Source organism: Notamacropus eugenii, chromosome 3 (genome assembly GCF_028372415.1).
Source record: "Notamacropus eugenii isolate mMacEug1 chromosome 3, mMacEug1.pri_v2, whole genome shotgun sequence".
In the NCBI taxonomy this organism is placed as follows: domain Eukaryota; kingdom Metazoa; phylum Chordata; class Mammalia; order Diprotodontia; family Macropodidae; genus Notamacropus; species Notamacropus eugenii.
Genome location: NC_092874.1, coordinates 109,830,358 through 109,855,568, shown reverse-complemented (window position 1 = coordinate 109,855,568; position 25,211 = coordinate 109,830,358). Strand labels below are relative to the sequence as shown.

Sequence of the window (25,211 nt, the reverse complement as noted above, 5' to 3'; positions counted from 1 at the left end):
AATTGATTATCCAGGCACTATGCTAAGCATTAGGAATAGAGTAAAAGGGAAAAAATACTATCATTGACCTCAAAGAGTTAGCATTTTAATGTGGGAGACAGTATGCCAACAACTGTGCACATAAGATACATGCAGTGTAAATGGGAATATGTCCTAGAGGGATGGCAGTAGCTGGTTGGATGGATGAAGAAAGGGGTAGAAAGAACTATGAAATGCTCCTTGTAGAAGTGGAATTTATGCTGAGTCTTCAGGGAAAGCAGAAGGTAGACATGAGGAGGAAGAACATTCTAGGCATAAGGGGCAGCCAGTGAAAGGAACAGAGTTGGGAGATGGAATTCAAGGAACAGCAGGTTATGTAATTGGAGCAGAGGTTCCCAAACTTATTTGGCCTCCGACCTCCTTTAAAAAAAGTACTCAGTATCCCCCTGGAAATCTACTTTCTTTAACCCTCTAATGTTTTTGTTTTGTTTTTTTTCAAAATTTACATCATTTCAAACTACTACCGACCCCCAACCCATCATTTCAGCACCAACTAAGGAACGGTGTCACCCACTTTGGGAACCTATGATGGTATATGGAGGAGAAGTGTAAGAAGATTGGAAAAGTTGAGAGAGGCCAGGTTGTGAGCCAGATGGAGGATTTTATGTTTGATCCTGGAGATAATAGAGAATTCTTGTAATTTATTGAGTAGAGGGGTGACATGTTCAGATCTTTGCTTCTAGGAAGATTACTTGGGTAGCTGAAAGAAAGGGTGGATATTGAGATGGAGAGAGGCTTGAGACAAAGAGACCAGCAGTGAGGTATTAGAACAGTCCAGGCAAAGATGACAATTGGATGAGTGGAGAGAAAGTAACATATATGAAAGATGTTGTTAAGGTAAAAATGACAAGACTTGGGAACAGATGGAATATGTCCAGTGAGTTCTGTTAGAGAGTTGATGATGACACAGTGGTTACAAACTATGAATAATTAGAAGGATGTTGGTGCTCTTGACAGTAATAGGAACCTAGAACTAGGAAAGAAAGATAATGAGTCCTGCCTTAGATATGTTGAGTTTGATCTGTCTTATAGGCAATTGGTGATAAGACATTGGAGGTTGAAAGAGAGATTAGGGCTAGATAAATAGATCTGAGAATCATCTGTCTAGAAATACCTATTGAAGCCACAGTACTTGATGCTCTTACCAAATGAAATTGTATAGAAGCAGAAGAAAAGAAGTTTCAAGACACCAAGACACAGCCTTGAAGGACACTCACAATTAATGGAAAAAACTAAAGAAAGCAGATTGATGTAAAACTGGAAAAAGCAAATTATTACTATTCTTTTATGCTGGTGAAAAATTAATTTTTGTTTTTTCCAGATAGGAATAAGAAAAGCATACCTACCTTTTCCATGCAGAGTCCAATAGAGGTCAAAGCTGCATGGAATTGTTAATTGCTGGTTTAAATGACTGATCATATTGGAAATAACTCAAGACAGTTTTAGATAATTTCTCTTCTCTGAGATTTTGTGACACAATCTTCATTCAGGTCACATCCCCTCACTGTGGATAGCTTCCAAGGCTTTGTCTTGGATCCTATTCTCTTTTCCCTGTATCTTATTTGGTGATCTCATCAGTTCCACAATATTAGTTATCCTATCTATCAGACGATAGCTAAATCTTTATATCCAGCCCTAGTCTCCCTGTTGAGCTCTGTTCCTGTATCTTTAACTACCTACTGAAAAGTTTTGAACCAGATGTCCTGTAAGCATCTCCGTATGTCTCAATCCTCATCTTTCCTCCCAAAACTCTTCCCCTTTTCTGGCCTTTCTTGTTACCGTCAAGTACACTACCATCTTTCCCAGTGCCCAGGTTCATAACTTTGAAGTTATCTTTGAATTGTCCCTCGTACTTACCCCACATATCAACTCTATTGACAAATGTTGTCTTTTCTGTCATCACAACATCTCTCATCTACATCCTCTTTTTTTAAAATTCTAATTTATTTATTTTTAGTTTTCAACATCCACAAGAATTTGAGTTCCAAATTTTCCTTCCATCTCTCCCTTCCACTCACCCCAAGACAACTAGCTCAAAAAGAATTTTGAAAATCAAGAGTAGAGCAAAAAATGGAAAGAGAAGTGAGAGTGATTCAAGAAAATTATGAAAAACAAGTCAACTGCTTATTAATGGAGATCCAAATAAAATGCTGAAGAAAGTAACTTTTTGAGCTCTTCCATGGCCTGACACCAATACATATTTTTCTTGGAGGCTTTGGGTGGAGGAGCTTTGACTTTGTTGTCTTCTGTTTACATATTTTGGTCTTCCTGATCACCAAAGTAAGATTCTGTAGTCTGATTCTTTTTTTGTTTTGTTTTTTGCTCATTTCCTCAGGCATTTACTTGACTTTTGAGCTCTTTGTCAAGGTAGATCTCTGCTTCCAGTGGGGTGGGTTATACTATCAGCCAGTTGATCCCCCCACAATATGATATTCCAGAAGTCAAGGGAACTGGGATTAAAACCAAGAATCACCTACCCAGCAAAATTGAGTATAATACTTCAGGAGCTCTTGAATTTGGCTACAGTATTCCTAAGAGTTTTTCTTTTGGGATCTCTTTCAGGAGATGATTGGTGGATTCTTTCAATATTTATTTTCCCCTCTGGTTCTAGAATATCAGGGCAGTTTTGTTTTATACTTTATGGTTTCTCCCTTCAACTGTCTCCCCACTCCAGTTCATCTTCTATGTGGCTGCCCAAGTGACATTCCTAAATCATATGACTATTCATATAGTCCCTTACTTAGTAAACTCTTGACTCCTCTCTCTTACCTCTAGGATCCTCTGAAGTCCTCTAAGGCTCTTTACAACCTGATGCCTTTTTAACCTTTGCAATCTTCTCCCACTTGACACTGCTTCTCCCCTTCCTACCACAGAACTGTATGGCCTACTTACTCTTCCTTAAATGTGATACCCCTGTCTCTTATCTCTATACCTTTACATTGGCTTTTCCTAATGCCTTGAATACTCTCCCTCCTCACCTGTGCCTCTTGATCTTCCTGAGTTACTTCAAAATTCAGCTTAAATAGTCCCTTCTGCAGGAAGTCTTTCCAGTCCCCTTGTGATCTCCCCCCTCCCCAGCCACTTGAACTTTCCTCTCTAAGGTTACTGTCTTCCTTCTCTGTCTGTTTTCTGTGTATCCATTTATTGTTTGTCTCCCCCATTACTATGTAAGCCTCTTGAGGGAGTAACTTTTTTTTATCTTTCTTTGTATTCTCAAGGCTTAGCATAATGCTTGGTGTGTATAGTGAGTACTCAGTGAATGCTTATTTGATTGATTGATTGATTGACATTTCCAAAATTGGAGTATATAACATTATAATTTCTTCTTTCATATAATACTTCATATTTTAAATGGTTATTAGCTTTTTTATATGCCCTGTATCTTGTTCTGTAGTTATTATAAGAAAATTTTGCCTTTGAAAATTATACACGTTTGTCTGTCAGCCTTGATTCTCCTTCTTTCCTATTCTACTTTTCTTTTTAAGTAAATATGAAAGGTAAATGAATCAAATATTGGGAGTAGTGATTTAGAGCTCAAGGTACACCAAGTTAAGAGTCTTAAAATTTAGGTTCTATTTCTTTCTGCTCATATTGAAGTGCAAGCTAAACAGGACATGTATTAGAGTATTATCAGATGTCCATTCTCTCTCTCTTTTTCGGTAAAGTGATCTTGAATTTGATTTACTTATTTATAGTTCTAGTACCTTACATGTATTCACATTCTTCTTTTTTTGTTATTATTTTATTTGTTTTCAGTGTTCTACAATCACTTCCATATAACTTAGTTTTTTTCCCCCTTCCTCTCCCTCCCTCCCCAAGTTGGCATATTTTACATAGGTTCTACACATACATTCCTATTAAATACATTTTCACTGTAGTCATGTTGCATAGAAGAATTAAAATGAATGGGAGAAATCATAAAACAAACCAAAATGTAATACAAAAGAAAATGATCTGCTACGTTCTGTGATCGAATTTCAATACTTCTTTCTTCTATGTGGAAGACATTTTGCCTTAAGAGACCATTGGGAATATTTTAAGTCTTTGCATTGCAGTGAAGTTCTAAGTCTACCAGAAAAAATCCTAACACACTGTGGTTGTTGCTGTGTATAAAGTTCTCCTAGTTCTGCTCCTTTCACTCAGCATCAGTTCATATAAGTCCTTCCAGGCCTCACTGAAATCTTCCTGTTCATCATTTCTTGTAGCACAATAGTATTCCATTACATTCATATACCATAATTTATGCAATTGATCGGCATTCCCTTGATTTCCAGTTTTTGGCCATCACAGAGTGCTGCTATAAATATTTTTGTACACGTGGGGACCCTTTCCCATTTTTATGATCTCTTGGGGATACAGTCCTAGAAGTGGTATTACTGGTACAAAGGGTATGCACATTTTTGTAGCCCTTTGGGCATAGTTCCAAATTGTTCTCCAGAATGACTGGATCAGCTCACAGCTCTACCAACAGTGAATTAGTGTTCTAGCTGTCCCATATCTTCTCCAACATTTATCATCATCCTATTTTGTCATGTTAGCCAATCTGATAGGTGTAATATGGTATCTCAAGAGTTGTTTTGATTTGTACCTCTCTAATCAGTAGTGATTTAGAGCATTTTTTCATATGACTATAAATCGTTTTGATTTCTTCATGTATTCACATTCTAAAGAAGGTGATTTCTAGTAATATGAAGAGTACTTCATAGTCTTAGTTGATTTTCATCAACTTGAGTTGTTTTTACTTGGGTTTGTTCCAGTTAATCTTTTCCTTCTGTTCTCCCGACTTAATAGTCGCATACTTAACCTACGATTGGTATCTGTTTCTTGTTGAAGAAGAAGAAGGAAATTGATAGGAAAGTATAATTTGATATAAACAAATTCTTAAGATACACACAAACTTTGCTTTGCTACCAAGTATTTTAAATTTCAGCGTGTATCTACATATTCATTGTAAGACATTTTAGCTTTCAAAAATCACATGTAGTTTTTCTTTTTCCACAGAGTTGTGGCGTTAAATTCACATAAGTCTGAAAAAAAGAAGAAGAAACTCTACAAAGATCCCCTTTCTCTAGATGCCATGATAAGGAAATTTCAGAAAGAGAAAGAAGCATTAAAAAAGAAAGAATCTAACTCTAAAGCTCCAGTGACTATGTTGACTACCACTCTCAGTAAATCCCCTTCATCTGCAGCTACAGCAATGGGAAATGAAGTTTCGGACTTAAATCTTAATAGTGCTGACCCAGTCCTTTCCATTTTTGGTAGCACAAATGAACATGAACTACTTCAGGAGGCTGAAAATGCCCTGGAGATGCTTGGTGATTTAGACTTTGATCGGTTACTGGATGCTACTTCCAATGGTAGCCCTGTATCTGAATCAGGGGGAGAGAACGGAAACACTCCCCAGCCAGCCCACACCTCTCAGGTTCTTTTACCCAAGGTGGTGCCCGCCCTCCCAGAAGGTCTGCCAATACGCCTAGAAAAACGCATTGAAGACCTCCGCATAGTAAGTGTAACCTTCTGAAGAGAAAATAATTCCTTTTAACTTATTTGAAGGATGTCTTGGGGAAAAGTTTGGTTTTTTCCTATGTGGTGCAATGGATAGAGCCCTGGGCCTGGAGTCAGAAAGACCTGATTTTAAATTTGGCCTCAGACCATTCTAGCTGTGTGACCCTGGGCAAGTCATTTAACACATTTGAACTCTGATTGTCTGAGTTTCCTTAAATATAAAATGGTATTGATAACATCTCTTGTTTGCAGAGTTGTTGTGATGATCAAATTAGATAATATTTTAAGGATGGTGTTAGATCTTGAAGGGCATTATGTAGAAGGAAGAATAGCTAATAGGAAATAGCAAAACGTAGCCAATGGAGTCTTAATAGTAATTAATTGGAAATTTTACCCTTTTTTCCTCAGAATATCAGATAACATAGTTATCTTCCTTAAGTTATCTTAATCTTAACCTAGAAATTTCTTTTCTGTTTGTTATTAGTAGATCAGAAATTGAGAGATTCCTTAAGATTTTGAAATAAAAAATAAATCAGTAAGCCTTTATTAATATTCACTTGTGGGCCAGGCACTGTTCTAAGCGCTGGAGATACAAAAAGAGGCAAAAGATAGTCCCTGTCCTCAAGGAGTTTGCAGTCTAATAAAAATAAATATCATTGATAACTTATGAAGAAAACATTTCAGATAAGCATGAAAATATGAATGAACAATTTTATTGATGATACCCGTTTAAATGCTTAAAAAAGTGTTTTCAAGGTTCTAAAACATTTTAAGTGAATCTGTTTCTTTTAAAATACAGAGTAGGCCTAGAAATAAACAGACTACTTCTAGCTCTGTTTTGTAATTCCAAGTACTTGGAAATTGATAAAAAGTATCTTTACCATTATAAAATATCCAGCTACAAGTATGCTTAGGTGACAAGACCTGAGGACTGACAGGGTTAGGGAAAACTATGGAATCCTAAAGCTTAGTGTTGGGGGAACAAGAAAATACTGGAAAGAACTGAAACAGAACAGAAACTTGGTGATAGGCCACACTTGCAGCTTTAGGCAGTAGGTGATTATTTAGTAAATAAGCATTTATGTTCAGTTCAGGTAAGCAAACATTTTTTTTTAACGCATACTATCTACAGAGCACTGTGCTGTATACCCTTAAGGAAATATAGAATTAATTTGAGATTATCCCTTCTCTCACAATACTTAAAGCTTTGTAAAGTGATGAGAGACATTAACAGGTATCTCCGATATATAGAAACGTGAGCAGCACACGAGAAAGGTGTAGAGGTGTATTTAGCTCCCCTGGGGAAAATGTCTTTATTGATGAAACAATAATGGGAGGCTTCATGGAGGAGGGGGATAGATGGAAGTTGATGAGATAGATAGGAATTCAGTCGGCAAAGAGGAAAGATGACTTTATCAGCATAGGGAACAGTGTTCTTAGACATCTTGGGCAGGAAAATCTAGAGTATCTTCAGGAAATGGTGCAGTCTGCCTGGAGCAGAGGACAATGATCTGAAATAATGCATGTTGGCACCAGTTTGTAGAGTGTATTCTGTGCCAGGCAGAAGAGTTTGAGCTTAAGTCCTTAGGCTCCATGGAGCCACTGAAAGATTTTGAGCACAAAGGTGACTTGATGATAAATTATAACCTGAAATAGAAAAAGAGTATCTCAGCATTCTGTCTTAGAAACTTAGCATATTAATGTTTTTCCCTCGTGAGAGACTGTATTGTTAATTTCATTTATAATTCCAAATAAAACTGGACAGTGAATACTTGACAAATGTTCTGAATTCCCAGAAAGTGGGATAGGTAATCGAGTGTAACCAGTTTGAGGAACATGATATTGGGCCTTATTCATTATTCTTATCACATTCAGTATCCTTTTTGAAGTCTCACTAAATCATAGTGATAGGTTAAAGGATTAAAGAAATGAAAATAAATGTTCGTATCTGGGAATTAAAGCTTTCTAACCTCCACTATATTAAGTAATGTCATATAATAATTCCAGCCACACTTAGCTTCTCTAGAAAGTTTATCAGTGATATCAGATCGGAATGTATAAGTTGAGAGAAGCCAAGGATCAGATGAAAGGAGCTTATTGCATTCGCATCTTCACCCTTAAAAAATATAAGGCGAAGGGCAGACTTATTGGCTCCTCTCTTCCCTCCATAGCCACAAGCGGAATATCGTAAATGTGCTCTTAGGAAGAAGTTTGCTCTCCATTTGCTAGAGAGTACCCTTGGAATCACAGCAGTAAATAATCAGTCAACAAGCATTTATTAAGCACTTAATTGGCCTGCACTATACTATAGTCTAAAGTTATCTGGTTATCCTCATTGTCACCTGACATCTTTACCACTTGGGCCTGCCTTCGTCCCTTTTCTAAATAGTGTGCCAGGTAGGTTAGGATCAGAATTAGGCAGAACTGCAGGGAGAAGATAATGAACAATGATATCCATGAGTTTTGAATGATAGAGCAGAGAAAAAGAGGAGGCTCAAGGTGATAAGGCTTCTATAGGTGTTTTGCTGAGAGTGTACAGGAACCTGAACATAGAGAGAAAATAAAGTGCTTCTCAAAGCAGAAAGGTTTATATCTCTTTAGCCAAGTGTTTCAAGCCAAGTTATTCCTGGAATATGGCATACTGAATGTCACAGCCAAATGACCAGTTCTATCTGTTTCTGGATGTAAAGCAGTTGCCAGCCAGCCAGAAGTAGGAATTATATATGAAAGGACCTGAAAATCTGTGTGTGTGTTCAACCTTCGTTGCTAAAGAAGACCATGCCATCACAGAAATAATGACATGACTTGCACTTGGCTTTGTTTTGAGTGAGGGAGGGCTGTGCAGGTCACCAGCCTCACTTCTCCTCCAGAGCCATCTGAATCCAGTGACCAGATATTCATCAGGATGACTGGAGATGACCCAGGATGAGGCAGTTGGAGTTAAGTGACTTGCCCAATGTCACACAACTAGTGAGTGTCAAGTGTCTGAGGTGAGATTTGAACTCAGGTCTTCCTGACTCCTGCACTGGTGCTCTATCCACTGCACCACTTAGCTGCCCCTACCTGAAAATCTACATCTAAGATGGATTCTGTATTGATCAGTTTTCTAATGAGGAGGATCTTTACCTAGTGACATAGGCCTTTGAAACCTAAGCACTATCCCCAAAGCTAAGGAGAAGTGACAAGAAATGGTAGAGAAAAAAGAGTGACAAACAGAATCAGTAGCAAAAGTGACAGTCATTTCTAGAACATGTAGCAGTAGTGGAATTTAGAAACTTTGTTGAAGATAGCAGGAATCAGACAATTTTCCATGGAAGAAGAGCAAACCTATTGATTGATGAAGAGTGAGTAGTGCTTTAGTCTGGTGGAGGAACAAAGAACTATTGATACCTTAGTGGTCCCTAGGATGTCCACATATCAACCAGAGGGTAACTCAACCAGAGGACAGCTGTTCTTTTAATGGACATTTGTTGAGATCATCCTGTAGAAGTAGGATTAGTGTCTGGTAATATTTTTAGTATCTTTCTGTTATATTAGATACTCATTAACTCCCTCTCTGCACCAGGATGTTGTTTAAAATACATTACTTACAGAAGAGGTTTCAGGAGAAACTTGCATCATTCAAATTCTCTATGAAGCTTTAAAACTCACACCATTTAAAATGCCTTTTTAAAATGTTGCCTGAGCCTGGAATAGTGAGTGTTAAGTCAAACATTAGAGAGGAGTTATAGAAAATTGTGGCCTGATGTCATATATGCAGAAGTGTCATTTTTTTCCTAGTCATTTGTAGGCTTTGGAGTAACTCATCTCTGAAATACTGTGGCAAGTAGGGGATAGTCTTACTCACCCTGTTAATGACAGGCCCATAACCAACGTGAGTGATAATGAGAGAATGAGAAATCAGAGTTTTTTTACTCTTAGGCAGCCAGCAATTCAGTTTTCTACAGACTGGGAGAGAAAGAGGTGGTGTGAGTTTACTGATAGGGAAAGACGCTGGGCAGAGTAGCAGTAAATTGGAACAGCTTCATGGATGATGGCATATGAGTAGAATGTTTTCTGTCTCAGCTCTGCCTCGTGGTGTCTTAGAATTGTGCATTAAGCTATTGAGTGCCATGTTTCCTGTGTACAATCTTATGCCTTCCCTCAAATTTCTTATTGACTCACCTCTTACTTAGTCATCCTTAAGTAAGTCAACAAACATTTACGAAATATTTACTATGTGCCAGGCGCTGTGCCCTGTGGGACAAAGGAAAGGCAAAAAACAGTCCCCTATACTCAAGGAACTCACTGTCTAATGGCTACTATTAATGAATATGGTTACAATTATTCTCAGCAGTTCCCTGAATCCTTATGTGTGTTCTGATTTGTGTTTTTGCCTCAACTTGCACACTAAATTGTAAGCTGCTTAAGGACACGAATACTGTGTCTTTTGATTTCTGTGCTATTATAGTAGAATATTTGACTTGGTGCCACATTTATCAAAGCCCAATAGGAAGGGAAGCACAGATCTGATCATGTCACTGCCTTTTTCAAGAAGCTTCAGTGGCTTCCTTTTGTCTCTAAGATAATACACAGATTCCTTGTTTTGAAAATCCTTCACAGTCTGATAATAACCTATATTTCCAGACTAATTGCAGATTAATCACCATCAAGCACTCTACAGAAATCAAGCAGGCCTATTTGTTCCTATACAAATGATGTTCAGTCTTTCTCCTCTGTCTTTGTACAAGTTTCCCCCCATTCTTGAAATGATCTTCCTCTTTACCTCTGCCTTTTGGAATCTCTAGTTCTCTTCAAGGAGTTGCTTTAGTGGCACTTCCTTCAGGAGGCCTTTCCTGATCTAGCTTGCCACTTGTTAGTGTTCTCCCTTTTAACATTGCTTTATATCTACTTTGTATATATATTTTGTGTTTTCTTACCTGTGTACTGCATGTTGTTTGCCCAGTAGAATGTATGTAGGGACTGTTGTTTTTATATCCTGAGGGCTTCACACGGTATTTGGCACTCAATAAATACTTGTACAATTGGATTCTTGAGTTAAGTTCAGCAAAGGAATGGTCAGATAAGTAGGACTAGCACTGTGAGAAGAGTGTCAAGAAAACCAAAGGAGACGTACACAAGATGGTTGGGGTGGGGGTGGGGAGAAGAAGAGGTCAATACTATTTTTTACAGTACATTTTTTTTTAAGTATTTTATTACTTTTTAAGTATTTATTTTTTCCCAATTATGTGTCAAGACAATTTTTAGCATTCATTTTTACAAGATTTTAGAGGTTAATCCTGTTAAAAGTTACAGGAAAATCTAGTAAAATGAAGACAGAAAAACACAATTATATTTAGTAGTTATGAGATTGTTGGTAATCCTGGAGAGAGCAGTTTCATTAGATTAGCGCAGCAAAAAAACAAAAGCAAAAAAGAAACAGATTACAAAGGACTGCAGTGAAGTGATATGTAGTTTGGAACAAATTGTTTATGAGGCAGAAATACTGCTAGCCTGGAGATGGCGAATTGATCAGATCTTTATCTGGTTTAAGCCATTATCTGATTTTGCTCTGATTGTACTCATTAAACCCCTTTATGATATATAATTTGTTCTCTTGAGTGACCTAACCACTAAGAAGTAGGAGTTCTGTGTAGATAATTGGTCAAATGCTTGAAATATGTCTTCTCCATATGTAAATGAATAGATATTTTGGTTTGTAAATCAGGCTCTTATGAATTTGATTAGTGTAAATCAGTTCCTCAGTTTTTCTGTGCCTGCTTAAATAGTTTCTAAAACTGGAAAGCTGTAGACTAGAACTTAGATCCAGAAGTGAAAGATATGGATTAATTCCACCCTAAACAGATTGGTCTCCTTATCTTCATGGGATGATCTTTCTGCAAACAACTAAGTGTACTAAGAGAGCTGCTATTTAAAGTAGTCTTCTGGTCAGTTATTTTAAATACATATCATTAACCTAACCTACCACTTCTAACATTATGCATACATTTACATATATATTAGAATTTAACTACTTTTAAATGACTGAACTCTGTTATCTGACTTTTATATACCAGTCTCAAATTTTTTCACATGCAAGTGTTTTCAGTATTTATATCATTTTCATCTGCAAAGTCCCCTGGGATACCATACCTCATCGTGATATGGAGATATAACCTGTCAGGTATTTGAAGTTTTTGCTAGCAGAGCTCCTTTTTTGCCTGCTTCTGCCCTACTGGAAATGCTTGGAGCACAATCCAAGGCAACAGAATATCTGTTTTGTGAGGACCAGCCTATATAGGTTGAAAGAACCTTGTTACTAGTAGACTGCCTACTGCTTAGGGATTATTTTGCCATGACAAACAAAATCATCTTTCATACTGCCACATTCTTCCTTCTACTTCTGTAGTGATCACAGCAGAGTGGTAGAAAGGGCTGCTAAAAACCATACTGCCTTCCAGCTGTCAGAAATATTAAACTAACTATTGTTCTTTTAACTGCAATATCTTTGTCTAGGGACCAGCAAGTAGACTAACTCCTACTTGAGGAACTAAATGATACCAGTCATGATCTCCTTTGTTGTAAATGATATTGAAATTAAATGGAAGGCTGGCTCACAGAGATTCCTTACAGTGACAAATGGAAGGAGATGGTGAAGTTGATTTTATTGTTTGGCCAAAGACCACAGGGAATATTTCATGAAACATTTTGTATTTTAGTGCTCATAAGTTTGTACAAAAAAAGACCACCATGAAAATAATTGCAGCTTATGCAACAACATGTTTGTAGAGAATGAAGAGCTAGTGAAGTTATACAAAGAATTTGATAAGACATTCTAAATAAAATCAGTATTGTTTAAAAAGGTCCTTGGTGAATTGAACACAAAATAGGGATAGGCAAGGATAGCAAAAAAAATCTGTTGGTTAGTGTTGTTTAGGAGTAAAAAATGAAAGAGACCAAAGACTTTTGGACTCTGCAGCCTCACAAATCTACACCATGAATACTTGCTTTGAGGTGAAAAAAATAAGGCTCTTAACATGGAAAACACTAACTAGCATCACAGAAATGAAATTGATTACATTTTAACTGATAAGAGATGACTCATTACTGATGTAGGACTTCTTCCTTGGTTAGCTCTCTGCACACTGATGAAGAGGGCTTTCTCTGTGAGTTCCAAAATGAGGAATCTTGATTGATGACCCCAGTCATTTTAGTTGCCATATTTTGCTGCAAAATCTTTTTCAGATGAAAGATTATGTGGTAACTCAGTGTCTGCACTAGGTAGAGGAAAAGGAGAAAACTAAGGCATGAGACTTACTTATCTAAATGAGATTTAATCTGAGGATGTTCTTTTCAGCCAGCTGAAGATGGGAACAAGGTGCTGTGATCTTCCAAATCTGCATCCAGATCGGGATGGTAATGTCACAGCTCTCTAGATGGTTTCCCATCCTTCCACCTTTGTACTGGCAAATTTCCCATCTCTGATAAGGAACTCCCTCCTTTTGGGGTGTTCCAGAATGGCAATTGGTGAGGAGCAAGATGTTATCTGTTTACTTTAAGATTTTTCACTTTTGGATTTTTGAGCCTAGAAATTGCTTAAGAGGGAGAACGATATAGAGTTGGAATATTTCCTGTTTTACTTGAGGTTAGTGAAAAAAGGTGATATAGGGACCTTATTTAAGATCTCAGGTTGCGTGGGCTCTTTGGGCCCAGATAGACATTTATCTATAAAGTTATAATTGGGGAAATAGGGAGAGATGGTCTTAGTTGGTTTTAGGGATGAGAGCAAAATCATGGGAGAAGATACTAAAACTGAACAGGTATAGGAGAATAATCACTTAATATACAGATAAGTGTTTCAGGGTGTTCTGCCTTAAAATTACCTGGACTACAGTGTGTGTGGCCTTGAATTGTTCTCTCAGTGAGGATCAAAAGCCCTCTGATGTAATTGTTTATTGCATTTTTCTTTGGGCTACTAAATAAAGATCCTGCCATGTGCAGGAAAGCCTCCAATTATGAATATAACTCTGTATAAATGTAAGTATGTTCTTTAAAAAACAGGTATTTTTCTCTCCTCCATTGGAAAAAAAAGAAAAAGAAAAAGCCCTTGTAACAAAGGCGCATAGTCACAAAAAACAAATTCCCGTATTTGCCATGTCCCAAAATGTCAAAGGGCAAAGTATTCCAGGAATGGGGGAGAGCCATTGCAAAGGTGTGGAGTTCAGAGATAGTGTTGTATCTGTGAAACTGCCAAAGACCAAGGTAGCTGGGAGCAGAATGCATGAGAAAGTGGAAGACCACCAGAAAGTCAGGAAGGTGCTAGCTTATGAAGATCTTTAGATGCTGAATGGGATTTTATATTTTATCTTGGGATTAATAGGAAACCATTGGAGATTTCTTAGTAGGGGGAGTGATCAGTTCAGGTAAGAATGAGGTTCATCTGATGCCTGCTTCCCCTACCTCTTCCTTTATGTCTATATACTCTTTATCTCATGTATCTCATTTATGAGAGACGGCAAATTCTACCCTCCTTATTCCTCTTTTGTACACTAATGTATGCCTTTTACTCTCCCTTTTTTTCTCCTAAAACTCTCAGGACAGAATCAGTCCATCCTCAGATTTGTCTTACTTAACTACCTTTACTAACACTTTAAAGTCACTAATTGTCTGGAAAATCTATTCCTTTCTCTCTTTATTAGAATGTTAATTTCATCATTATATAACCATTTTAATTAAGATCATTTCTTAGAAATTGTTGGGTAAATGATAAAATCAAAAAGTATTTATTAAGCACTTACTATGTATCCATTACTGTGCTGAGCTGTGCATATACAAATAGAAGAGGCCAGACAGAACCAACTCTCAAGGAATTCACACTTTAATTGGAAAAGACAACACATAAAAGACTATTCAGCCACAGTCCATGTGGAAAGGCCTGGAGTCCTACAGGTACAGTGGTAAAGTGGATGGAAAGGCTGAGAGAGGCCAGGGGACTGTAGAGCACAGAGGCAGTGCAGTTGTGCCAGCTTTATAATTAGACCAACAACCTGGGCAGAGGAGAGGCAAGAAAGGAGGACACCTTTGATGGTAGGGTATCTTCCTAGCTGTCTTAGGATAATTGAGGAGCAAAGAGGGGGACACAATGAATAGAGAACTCTTGGTCATGGGGAGGTGTTTTTTCTTAAGTTTGCAAGTATTCAGAGAGGACAGCTCTTGTAAGTATTATGCTTTGCAGTTTGGTATTATCCTGCATTCTGTATTAGCAAACCCGGCCCTAATCAGCCCTTCCTAAGTTGAGTCTTTGAATCATGTAGTGTCATTGGTTTGAAGTAAATTGAAATTTACAGTACCGTAATCAATATAATCTAATGTATACACAATAAACTACTGAAAACACCAAATAAAATGATTTTTTGATTTATTGGTGCTTCTATTCCCTACAATTTTGTGTGGTTAATCCTGAGATGACCATACTGAAAAAATGCATTTTTGTCATAGATTCTGTTGCTGGACCAAGCTGAGGATTTATTCTAAATATTTAATAATCTAAAAGTTTGATTTTATTGGCAATATTGTGGGAAGAGAATGCTCTATGTTTCCTTTTGATTTTAAGAAGATATCTGAATAGGATGAAGGGCATATAGATTGCTGGGTCTCTGTTTTGTGTTTAATCTTTATCTCAAGATAGTTTGTTTATTATGAAAGTTATAGCAAACATTAGTTTTTACTTTATACTGTGTATGTTCTAGGCTGCCAAGCTTTTTGATGAAGAAGGTAGGAAAAAATTCTTCACACAGGATATGAACAACATTCTACTGGAGTAAGTAACTAATTTCTTTGGTTAAGAACCCCTGAGATAATTGTTACATTTGTTTCTATTAAAAAGAAACAGTGTATTGGGTTAGATAACAAAAAAACAGTGGTTCTGCATCATGTTTCATGGAGGTGCCTTCACTAAATAGATCTTTTCCAATGAAAGCTAAGTGACCAGTTGATAGGAATATTATAAGGAGGGTTCTCAGTAAAGTATGGTTTATATTCAGCTAGCTTCTGAGGCTCCTTCCTCTTTGAGATTCTATGAAATACTAGGTTCACCACATTATTTTACTGTGATATTTCTCTGGGCTTGTGAAAAATTATTCCCCTAATTGTTGACTTTTAGTGAGAATTAATATAAATTATATAAATGATTGTAACAAGTGTTTATGGCCCATTGGAAAGTATCTTAAATGAAAGAGCTACAGAATTTGAGGGAAAGAAGGTAATATATACAAGTACGCATGCATGCACGCATGTGCACTTGATATCAAATTAGTAGCCATTTAGTTAGAGTATAATACTGATAAGCCTGTGGGTTAACGAGTATTGCCAAAGATTGTAACAAATGCTTACTGTGGTCCCCAAAGGCAGCTGGGTATAAAATTGTTAACAACGGGAACATTTTGACTATCGCTAGCTTGATAAGTTTCTCTAATTGAAGAAAAAAATAAAATGCATGCCCAGTTCTGGGAGTTAGTGTGAATAGCATTTTTGATAGTGATATAAAGACAATTGAGAGTACAGTTTTATGCAGCAAATGTGTAAATAAATGCATAGGATAAAGTGATATGCCATGCAAGCACTTAGTAAATATTGATGTTAGTTAATCTTGGCAGCTTATTGCAGTAGGTTACACTCACTTGTTAAGAAAGAAGCTTTTTTTTTTTTAAACCTTCGTAATAGTCTGGCCCATTTGACCTGATGTGTGAAGACACTTAGTCCCTTCCCCATGGGTTGTGTGTAGTATGTTCTCCCAGGTCCCCCTTTCCATAGTCATATCCAGAGATTCATTCCTCTCCTGCCCTCATCAACCTCAACCTTGTCACTTTACTTTATGCTACTTGCTCCCTTTTTAGCCAGAACTACCAAGCAATGTGTCCAGTAATGCCCAAACTCCATGACTTGGCGCTCTTAGTCTTCTTTCTCTTTTCTCCTTCTGTTTAGGTTACTTAGCAATCCTAGATCAGATTTTTTTTAATCCGCAACTGGGAATATCCTTTTTATCTTATCTTCTAGGCAGGAACAAAGCCATTCCTCTATCAAGAAAATGATTCCAGGTGCTCACCACCTTCAGGACATGATACCCTGAGTCAGCAGACTGTCTGCATTCTAGAGTTGCCCTATTCTTTTTTTTTTTTTTTAATGTTTTTTATTTATTTATTTAATTTATTTAACTTTTAACATTCATTTTCACAAAATTTTGGGTTCCAAATTTTCTCCCCATTTGTCCCCTCCCCCCACCCCAAACCACTGAGCATTCTGATTGCCCCTATCACCAATCTGCCCTCTCTTCTGTCATCCCTCCCTTCCCTTGTCCCCATCTTCTCTTTTGTCCTGTAGGGCCAGATAACTTTCTATACCCCTTTACCTGTATTTCTTATTTCCTAGTAGCGAGAACAGTACTCAACAGTTGTTCCTAAAACTTTGAGTTCCAACTTCTCTTCACCCCTCCCACCCCTTCCCTTTGGAAGGCAAGCAATTCAATATAGGCCATATCTGTGTAGTTTTGCAAATGACTTCCATAATAGTAGTGTTGTGTAAGACTAACTATATTTCCCTCCATCCTATCCTGCCCCCTATTGCTTCTATTCTCTCTTTTGATCCTGTCCCTCCCCAAGAGTGTTGACTTCAAGTTGCTCCCTCCTCCCATTGCCCTCCCTTCCATCATCCTCCCCACCCTGCTTATCCCCTTCTCCCCCACTTTCCTGTATTGTAAAATAGGTTTTCATACCAAAATGAGTGTGTATTTTATTCCTTCCTTTAGTGGAATGTGATGAGAGTAAACTTCATGATTTTCTCTCACCTCCCTTCTTTTTCCCTCCACTGAAAAGTCTTTTGCTTGCCTCTTTTATGAGAGATAATTTGCCCCATTCCATTTTTCCCTTTCTCCTCCCAATATACTTCTCTCTCACAGCTTAATTTCATTTTTTTAAGATATGATCCCATCCTATTCAATTCACTCTGTGCTCTGTGTGTGTGTGTGTGTGTGTGTGTGTGTGTGTGTGTGTGTGTGTGTGTAATCCCACCAACTACCCAGATACTGAAAAGTTTCAAGAGTTACAAATATTGTCTTTCCATGTAGGAATGTAAACAGTTCAACTTTAGTAAGTCCCTTATGACTTCTCTTTGCTGTTTACCTTTTCATGCTTCTCTTCATTCTTGTGTTTGACAGTCAAATTTTCTTTTCAGCTTTGGTCTTTTCATCAAGAATGCTTGAAAGTCCTCTGTTTCATTGAAAGACCAATTTTTCCCCTGAAGTATTATACTCAGTTTTGCTGGGTAGGTGATTCTTGGTTTTAGTCCTAGTTCCTTTGACTTCTGGAATATCCTATTCCATGCCCTTCAATCCCTTAATGTAGAAGCTGCTAGATCTTGTGTTATCCTGATTGTATTTCCACAATACTTGAATTGTTTCTTTCTAGCTGCTTGCAATATTTTCTCCTTGACCTGGGAACTCTGGAATTTGGGCACAGTGTTCCTAGGAGTTTCTCTTTTTGGATCTCTTTCGGGAGGTGATCTGTGGATTCCCTGAATACTTATTTTGCCCTCTGGTTCTAGAATCTCAGGGCAGTTTTCCTTGATAATTTCATGAAAGATGATGTCTAGGCTCTTTTTCTGATCATGGCTTTCAGGTAGTCCCATAATTTTTAAATTGTCTCTCCTGGACCTATTTTCCAGGTCAGTTGTTTTTCCAATGAGATATTTCACATTATCCTCCATTTTTTCATTCTTTTGGTTTTGTTTTGTGATTTCTTGGTTTCTCATAAAGTCATTAGCCTCCATCTGTTCCATTCTAATTTTGAAAGAACTATTTTCTTCAGTGAGCTTTTGAACCTCCTTTTCCATTTGACTAATTCTGCTTTTTAAAGCATTCTTCTCCTCATTGGCTTTTTGAACCTCTTTTGCCAATTGAGTTAGCCCGTTTTTCAAGGTCTTATTTTCTTCAGCATTTTTTTGGGTCTCCTTTAGCAAGGTGTTGACCTGCTTTTCATGCTTTTCTTGCATCTCTCTCATTTCTCTTCCCAGTTTTTCCTCCACCTCTCTAACTTGATTTTCAAAATCCTTTTTGAGCTCTTCCATGGCCTGAGCCCATTGAATATTTATTTTGGATGTGTGGGATACAGAAGCCTTGACTTCTGTGTCTTTCCCTGATGGTAAGCATTGTTCTTCCTCCTCTGAAAGGAAGGGAGGAGATATCTGTTCACCAAGAAAGTGACCTTCTATGGTCTTATTTTTTTTTCCCTTTTCTGGGCATTTTCCCAGCCAGTTACTTGACTTCTGAGTGTCCTCTTCACACCCAGCACGCCTCCAGATCAGCCCAGCCAGGGCTTGGGGTCTCAGATTCAAATGCTGCTTCCCAGCCTCAGGGCTTTTGGCAGGGGTGGGCTGCTATTCAGTGTGAGATTAAGTTCAGCTGCTCAGATGGGGGCAGGGCCACTACAAGGGGCTCAGTTCCCTCAGGGGGTTTATGCAGAGACCTTCAACAATGGATCTGGGCTCCTGCCTGCTTTGGGAGCCCTTGTATGCTGCTGCCTCTGCTGCTGCCTCCCAAGGGGGCCTGAGTTATGGGGGCACCCCACTCCCCTCTCGGCCAGCCAAAGAGACCCTCTCACTGACCTTTGGCACCTGTGGGTGGAGGGTCCTGCATGGCTGCTGGAGATTCTGCCCCTGAAGCCTGCTGGGATCTGCTCCTCTCAGTGCCGCGGGGCCAAGGCAGGGCTGGGCTCTGCTCCGGGTTCAGGGCGCGACGGACCTTTTGTGTCACTTTTTCAGGCCTCTCTGGAACAGAAATCTCTTCCGCTCCATTGTTCTGTGGCTTCTGCTGCTCCAGAATTTGTTGGGAGTTCTTTACAGATATTTTACGAGCTGTGCGTTCGGAGCTAGGATATGTATGTCTTTCTGCTCCGCCAGGTTGGCTCCTCCCCCTGTGACAAATCTCTGTTCCCTTCTCCTGATTGTATGGTTGTTCTACTTCAATCTCTTACAATGCCACTGTATCTCTTAAGTGTACTTATTCCCAAAAGCACTTTTGGTACCCTTTTTACTTTCTGAACACTCTCTGGGTGACATCTGCTTTTATAGTATTTTTCATGTGTCTCAGAGATGTGTGGCACCTCAGAGACTATCTAGTCCAATCTGTATTTGAACAAGAATCTTCTCTACAATACATCACCGGGTGTTCATCTGGCCCTTCCTTAAAGATCTGAAATTGAGTGGGAACCAAAACCATCTCAAAGCAACATATTACTCTTTAGATAACTCTAATTGTTCAGATATTTTTCCTTAGACCAAGGCCAAGCCGTCTCTCTACAACTTCTATGCATTGTTCTACTCTTCATCTCAGTAAATAACTCCAGAATTTACACTGCCTTGTTCTTTCTCTAGATCAGCAGTACTGGTCATCTCTATCTAGTTGTCCATTGATATTTAAAATGCCCTGTGTCCAAAATGGAACTCATCATTTTTGTTTTCTTCCTTCTCGCCTTCCTCGTCCTTTAACACATACACTTAACTTATATCTTGTCCAAATTCACTTACTTTTGTTGAGGCTGCCACCATCTTTCTGATTAAATTACTTATATTTGTAACCTCAGAGTCCTTAACTTTTCCCTCTTCCACATTCTAATCCTCCAGTGTCCTATCCAGTCATGTGCCAAGTTTTGTTGAGTCTGCATCTACACAATCTTTTACATGTTTCTCCTCCCTCTACCCTGATGCATGCTTATTAATAAGTGTTCCTTAATGCTTCTTCAGCCCTGCCTCTCTGAATCTTCTCTCTCTGTACCTATCTCTGTCGGTAGCCTCATTAGTTCCCATCGTTTGACTATCAAGTCTGATCAGATGTTTCAAAGATGTACGTGTCCAGCCCCCTTCTTTCTTCTGAGTTCTGCTTTTGTTTCAGTAACTGCCTTTTGGACATTTCATATTGGATGTCCTAGAGACAACTTAATTCAGTATATCTGAAATAGAACTCACTCATCACTACTGCCATACATATTCACTTATTTCTGTCAAAGGTGCCACTATTTGTGGCATTCTTCTGTTTCCCAGATTTATATGTTTAGTTACAGACTCTTTACTATTTCTCATTCCATATATCTAGTCAGTTGCCAGATCTTGTCTTTCCTTCCTCCCCAACATCTCTCACATCTGACCCCTTCTTTTCTGTGTTCACGCAGCCATGACCTTGGGGCAGCTAGGTGGTGCAGTGGATAGAGCACCAGTGCAGGAGTCAGGAGGACCTAAGTTCAAATCTCACCTCAGACACTTGACACTCACTAGCTGTGTGACATTGGGCAAGTCACTTAACCCCAATTGCTTCATCCTGGGTCATCTCCAGTCATCCTGGTGAATATCTGGTCACTATATTCAGATGGCTCTGGAGGAGAAGTGAGGCTGGTGACCTGCACAGCTCTCCCTCACTCAAAACACAGTCAAGTGCAAGTCATGTCATTATTTCTCTGATGGCATGGTTCATTCAGATCCTTGTCACCTCTTGCTTGGAAGCTGCCTCCTAATTACTCTCTCTGACTTAAATCTCTCCCCATTCTGAGCAATCCTCCATACTCCTCCGAAAGTTATTTCCTTTAAACAGCTATCTGATCATATCTAGGATAAAACACAGACTCCTTTGTTTTAACATCTGAAGCCCTTCAAAACCTTTCTCATACTTATCTTTTGAAACTCATTATGTATTACTTATATTCCTGTACTCTATGGTCTGTCTAAACTGGCCTTATTTTTGTTTCTCACACATGGATTTCCATCTTCTATCTCTCTTCCTTTGCACTAAGTATTTTCATGCTTAGAAGGCATTTCCTCCTCATCTCCACTTCATAGAATCTCTCTTTTCCTCTAAGATACGGTCAAGTACCACCTTCTACTTGAAGCCTTTTTTGGTTTCCCCAACTATTAATGCTCTCACTATCTTGTATTTTTTATTTATTCTGTTTATAATTATTCTATGTCTACATGTTGTTTCTCTTGATTTAATATAAAGTCCTTGAGAGTGTGAATTTTATATTTTTTTGTCTTTGAATCACTGATTTGTAGCACAGGGCTTACTTAGAAAATAAGAGGTGCTTGATAAATGTTTGATTGATTGATCTCAGAAGGTCTAGTTTATATTTGGTTATCTCTAACTTTTTTATTTGGATATCTAATTTTTAGGGCATTTTTCCTTTTAACCTTTGAACCATGCAACTTCCACCCATTGTTCCTTTGGGATCAAGATGAACAAGTCTAATTCCTCATCTACATTTGCAATTTTGGAACATATGGAACTATTCACTCTCTCTTACTTGCCCAAATCCATTCTATGGCCAGCTCTTGTCACTTCTACTTCTACAATGTCTCTTGCATTCCTTCTCTCCTTTCATGTACCTATCATCCTAGTTCAGCTGGACTACTTCCTAATTAGTCCCCTATCTCCAGTTATTTTTCAAATATATTTTCCACAGTTTCCAGAGAATTACTGCTTTTAAAGCATAATTTTGATCATGTTCCTCTCTTCTACTTAGGAACTTCCAATGGTTTGTTCCCTATTGTCTGTAGGATCAAATGCAAACTCTTCTTTTTGGGTTTTAAAGCTGTTCATAATGTGACTTACTCCCCTTTACATACTCTGTGAGCCAAACAAACTGATCTGTTTGCTGTACCTAATGAACCACATTCTGTCTTCCATTTCTGTGTCTTTTTGATGGGATTCTAATAGAACTTCCTCCAGCCGCAATGTTGTAACTTCATTACAGGCCCACTGCACCTACCTAGAGCCCCCTGCCAATGTCATAACTTCTTCATATATGCCTCACTGCTCCCTAGAACAGCAGGTGTGTCCCTGAACTATTAGTTCCCAGAGAAATAGCAGGTGTGTCCATGTGATGGGAACCCAGCCACTGCCTCTAGCTAGCTACTGCTCCCAGACCCATTCCCACATATTTAAAAAGGTGTGTTCTTGTAGTCAGTCACAATCATACCATCCATCTAGCCCGAGACAGGAACATAATACCTAACTATCTATCTTGACCAGACAGGACCACAATAGCTAGCCAGTTGGAGGGCAGCATGACCAGAAAGTTTAACCATGGAACCATGGATGGTACCCCTCCTCTGTTACCTAATCATTTAACAAACTCCTCCTGCTTTTTTAATATTAATCATATTCCTATATTCTATGTAAATTTCTGTTATGTTATCACATCTTTACCCTATGAAAATCCATCTTGCTTTGTCTGAAGTTGCTGATTCGTCTTGGAACTTCATGAGAGGCATCAATCTCAATAAATGCCTATACCTGGATTAGAGCTGGTCTGACCCTGAATTCTTTGAGACTGTTACCCCTCAATCGATCATGAAACCCCAGTAGTTTTTGGGGTCCCAGAATTTAAACTTCAGCATTTCTAATGCTGGGCAGACTCCATACTTGGAGTGCATTCTGTCCTCACCTTGACCTCTTAGAATCCCAAGTTTTTTTTCCCAAAAGAAATCATTCAACAGACATTAAGTGTTCCATGTGCAAGGCGCTGTTGTACTCATTGTTTACCACCTCTGATCATTCTAGGTTTTAGTGCCCTTGACAGAGTTCTTATAGGACTGTTTCTTTTCAGTACCCTTGCACAGTTCCTTTCATGTTATTAAGTGCTTTATAAGTTTTTGGTGAATAGAGCTGAATACAATCTTCCTTTTCTTGCACTTGCTTCCATCTTCTGTACATAGAAAACTCACCCTACTAATCCAAACCAGCACCTTTTCTGCAACTTACAATATTTTTTTAAAAAATTTACTTATTTTTAGTTTTCAGCATTCACTTTTATAAGATTTTGAGTTCTCAACATTTCCCCCCTCCCCAAGATGGTATGCAATCTGATGTGGGCTATGTATGTATGATCATATTCAATGTATTTCCACATTAGTCATGTCATAAAAGAAGAACAAAAGGGAAAAACTGTGAGAAAGAAAAGACAAAAAACAACCAAAACAAGAGAAAATAGTATGCTTTGATGTGCATTCAGACTCTATAATTCCTTCCTTGGATGTGGATAGCATTTTCCATCATGTGTCTTTTGGAATTATGTTTGATCATCGCATTGCTCTGAAGGGCTAAGTCTAACAGTCTATTGTTGTACAATGTTGCTGTTACTGTGTAAAATATTCTTTTAGTTCTGCTCACTTCACCCAGCATCAGTGGACATAAGTCTTCCCAGGTTTTCTGAAATCTGCATGCTCACCATTTCTTGTGGAGCAATAGTATTCCATTCTATTCGTATACCACAGTTTGTTCAGCCATTCTCCAATTGATGGGCATCCCCTCAATTTCCAATTCTTTTCTACCACAAAAAGTGCTGCTCTAAATGTTTTTGTACTGTGGGTCCTTTTCCCTTTTTTATGATCTCTTTGGGATACAGACATAGTAGTGTTATTGCTGCATCAAAAGGTATGCACTATTTGATAGCCCTTTGAGCATAGTTCCAAATTGCTTTCCAGAATGATTAGATCACTTCGCACCTCCACCGACAATGCATTAGTGTTCCAATTTTTCCACATCTTCTCCAACATTTATCATATTCCTGTTTTGTCGTATTAGGCAATCTGATAGGTGTGAGATGATACCTCACGGTTGTTTTGATTTGCATTTCTCTAATCCGTAGTGATTTAGAGCATTTTTTCATATGACTATAGATAGCTTTAATCATCTGAAAACTGTCTGTTGATATCCTTTTATCCATTTATCAGTTGAGGAATGACTTGTATTCTTATAGATTTCACTCAGTTCTCTATATATTTTAGAAATGAGACCTTTATCAGAGATCCTGGCTGTAAAAATTGTTTCCCAGCTTTCTGCTTCCCTTCTCATCTTGGTTGCATGGCTTTGTTTGTGCAAAAACTTTTTGATTAATGTAATCAAAATTATTCATTTCACATTTTGTAATGTTCTCTATCTCTTGTTTGGTCGTAAATTCTTCCCTTCTCTGTAGATCTGACAGGCAAACTATTTCTTGCTTTCCTAATTTGCTTATAGTTTTTTACCCTTTATGTCTAAATCGTGTGTCCATTTTGACCTTATCTTGGTATATAGCAACATTAAGAATTAAAAGAGTTTCCTGGAATATTGAGAGGTTGAGGAACTTACAGAGGGTCATGTGGTCAGTAAGTGTTAGAGGCAGTTCCTGAATGAACCCAGGTCTTCAGGATTCAGAGGCCAGCTCTCTATCCATTAAACTATACTTTCTCTTTTATACATTTTATTAAAAATATGAGTTGGTTAAAGCATTTCTTGTCTAGCCGTATCAGTCCTGAATAGCAGGTCTACTGTTTCTACCTTTACCTTTTGAAGCATGAAATTATCATTACGGTTACTTCGTGAACCTGTTAACAAATACGTTCTATTTTCCACTGATTAGAATTATCTATTTTATAGGCGAGAGTCTTTATTTCTGTAAAGAAAACAGTCAGTCAACAAACATTTATTAAATGCTATGGAAGAAAATTCTGTTCTCTGTGTTGTCAGCATAAGCCCAACACAGTTTTATTAATTTGGATTCTTTTAGTGTAAGTATTTTTTTCTGCTTAGAGAAAAGTTCAAACTGCCAGAATCTTCTCATGCCTTTAGAAATCTATCTCCCATTAGCCATTTTGGAGTTAAAATTTAT

The 25,211-nt window shown here is 38.0% G+C and overlaps 1 protein-coding gene across 5 annotated transcripts in view; it reads left to right on the top strand.

Moving 5' to 3' along the window:
- Nucleotides 1–25,211, top strand: part of UBN2 (ubinuclein 2) — a 118,969-nt gene that overhangs the window by 43,836 nt on the left and 49,922 nt on the right. For all 5 annotated transcript variants that reach the window (XR_011976191.1, XR_011976192.1, XM_072650078.1 and 2 more), the window contains exons 6-7: nt 5,041–5,542; nt 15,273–15,343. Coding sequence is in view for 3 of the 5 variants with exons in the window: in XM_072650078.1 (XP_072506179.1) it covers nt 5,041–5,542; nt 15,273–15,343 (573 nt within the window). In the remaining 2 variants the exon portion in view is untranslated. The remainder of the gene's footprint in view (nt 1–5,040; nt 5,543–15,272; nt 15,344–25,211) is intronic.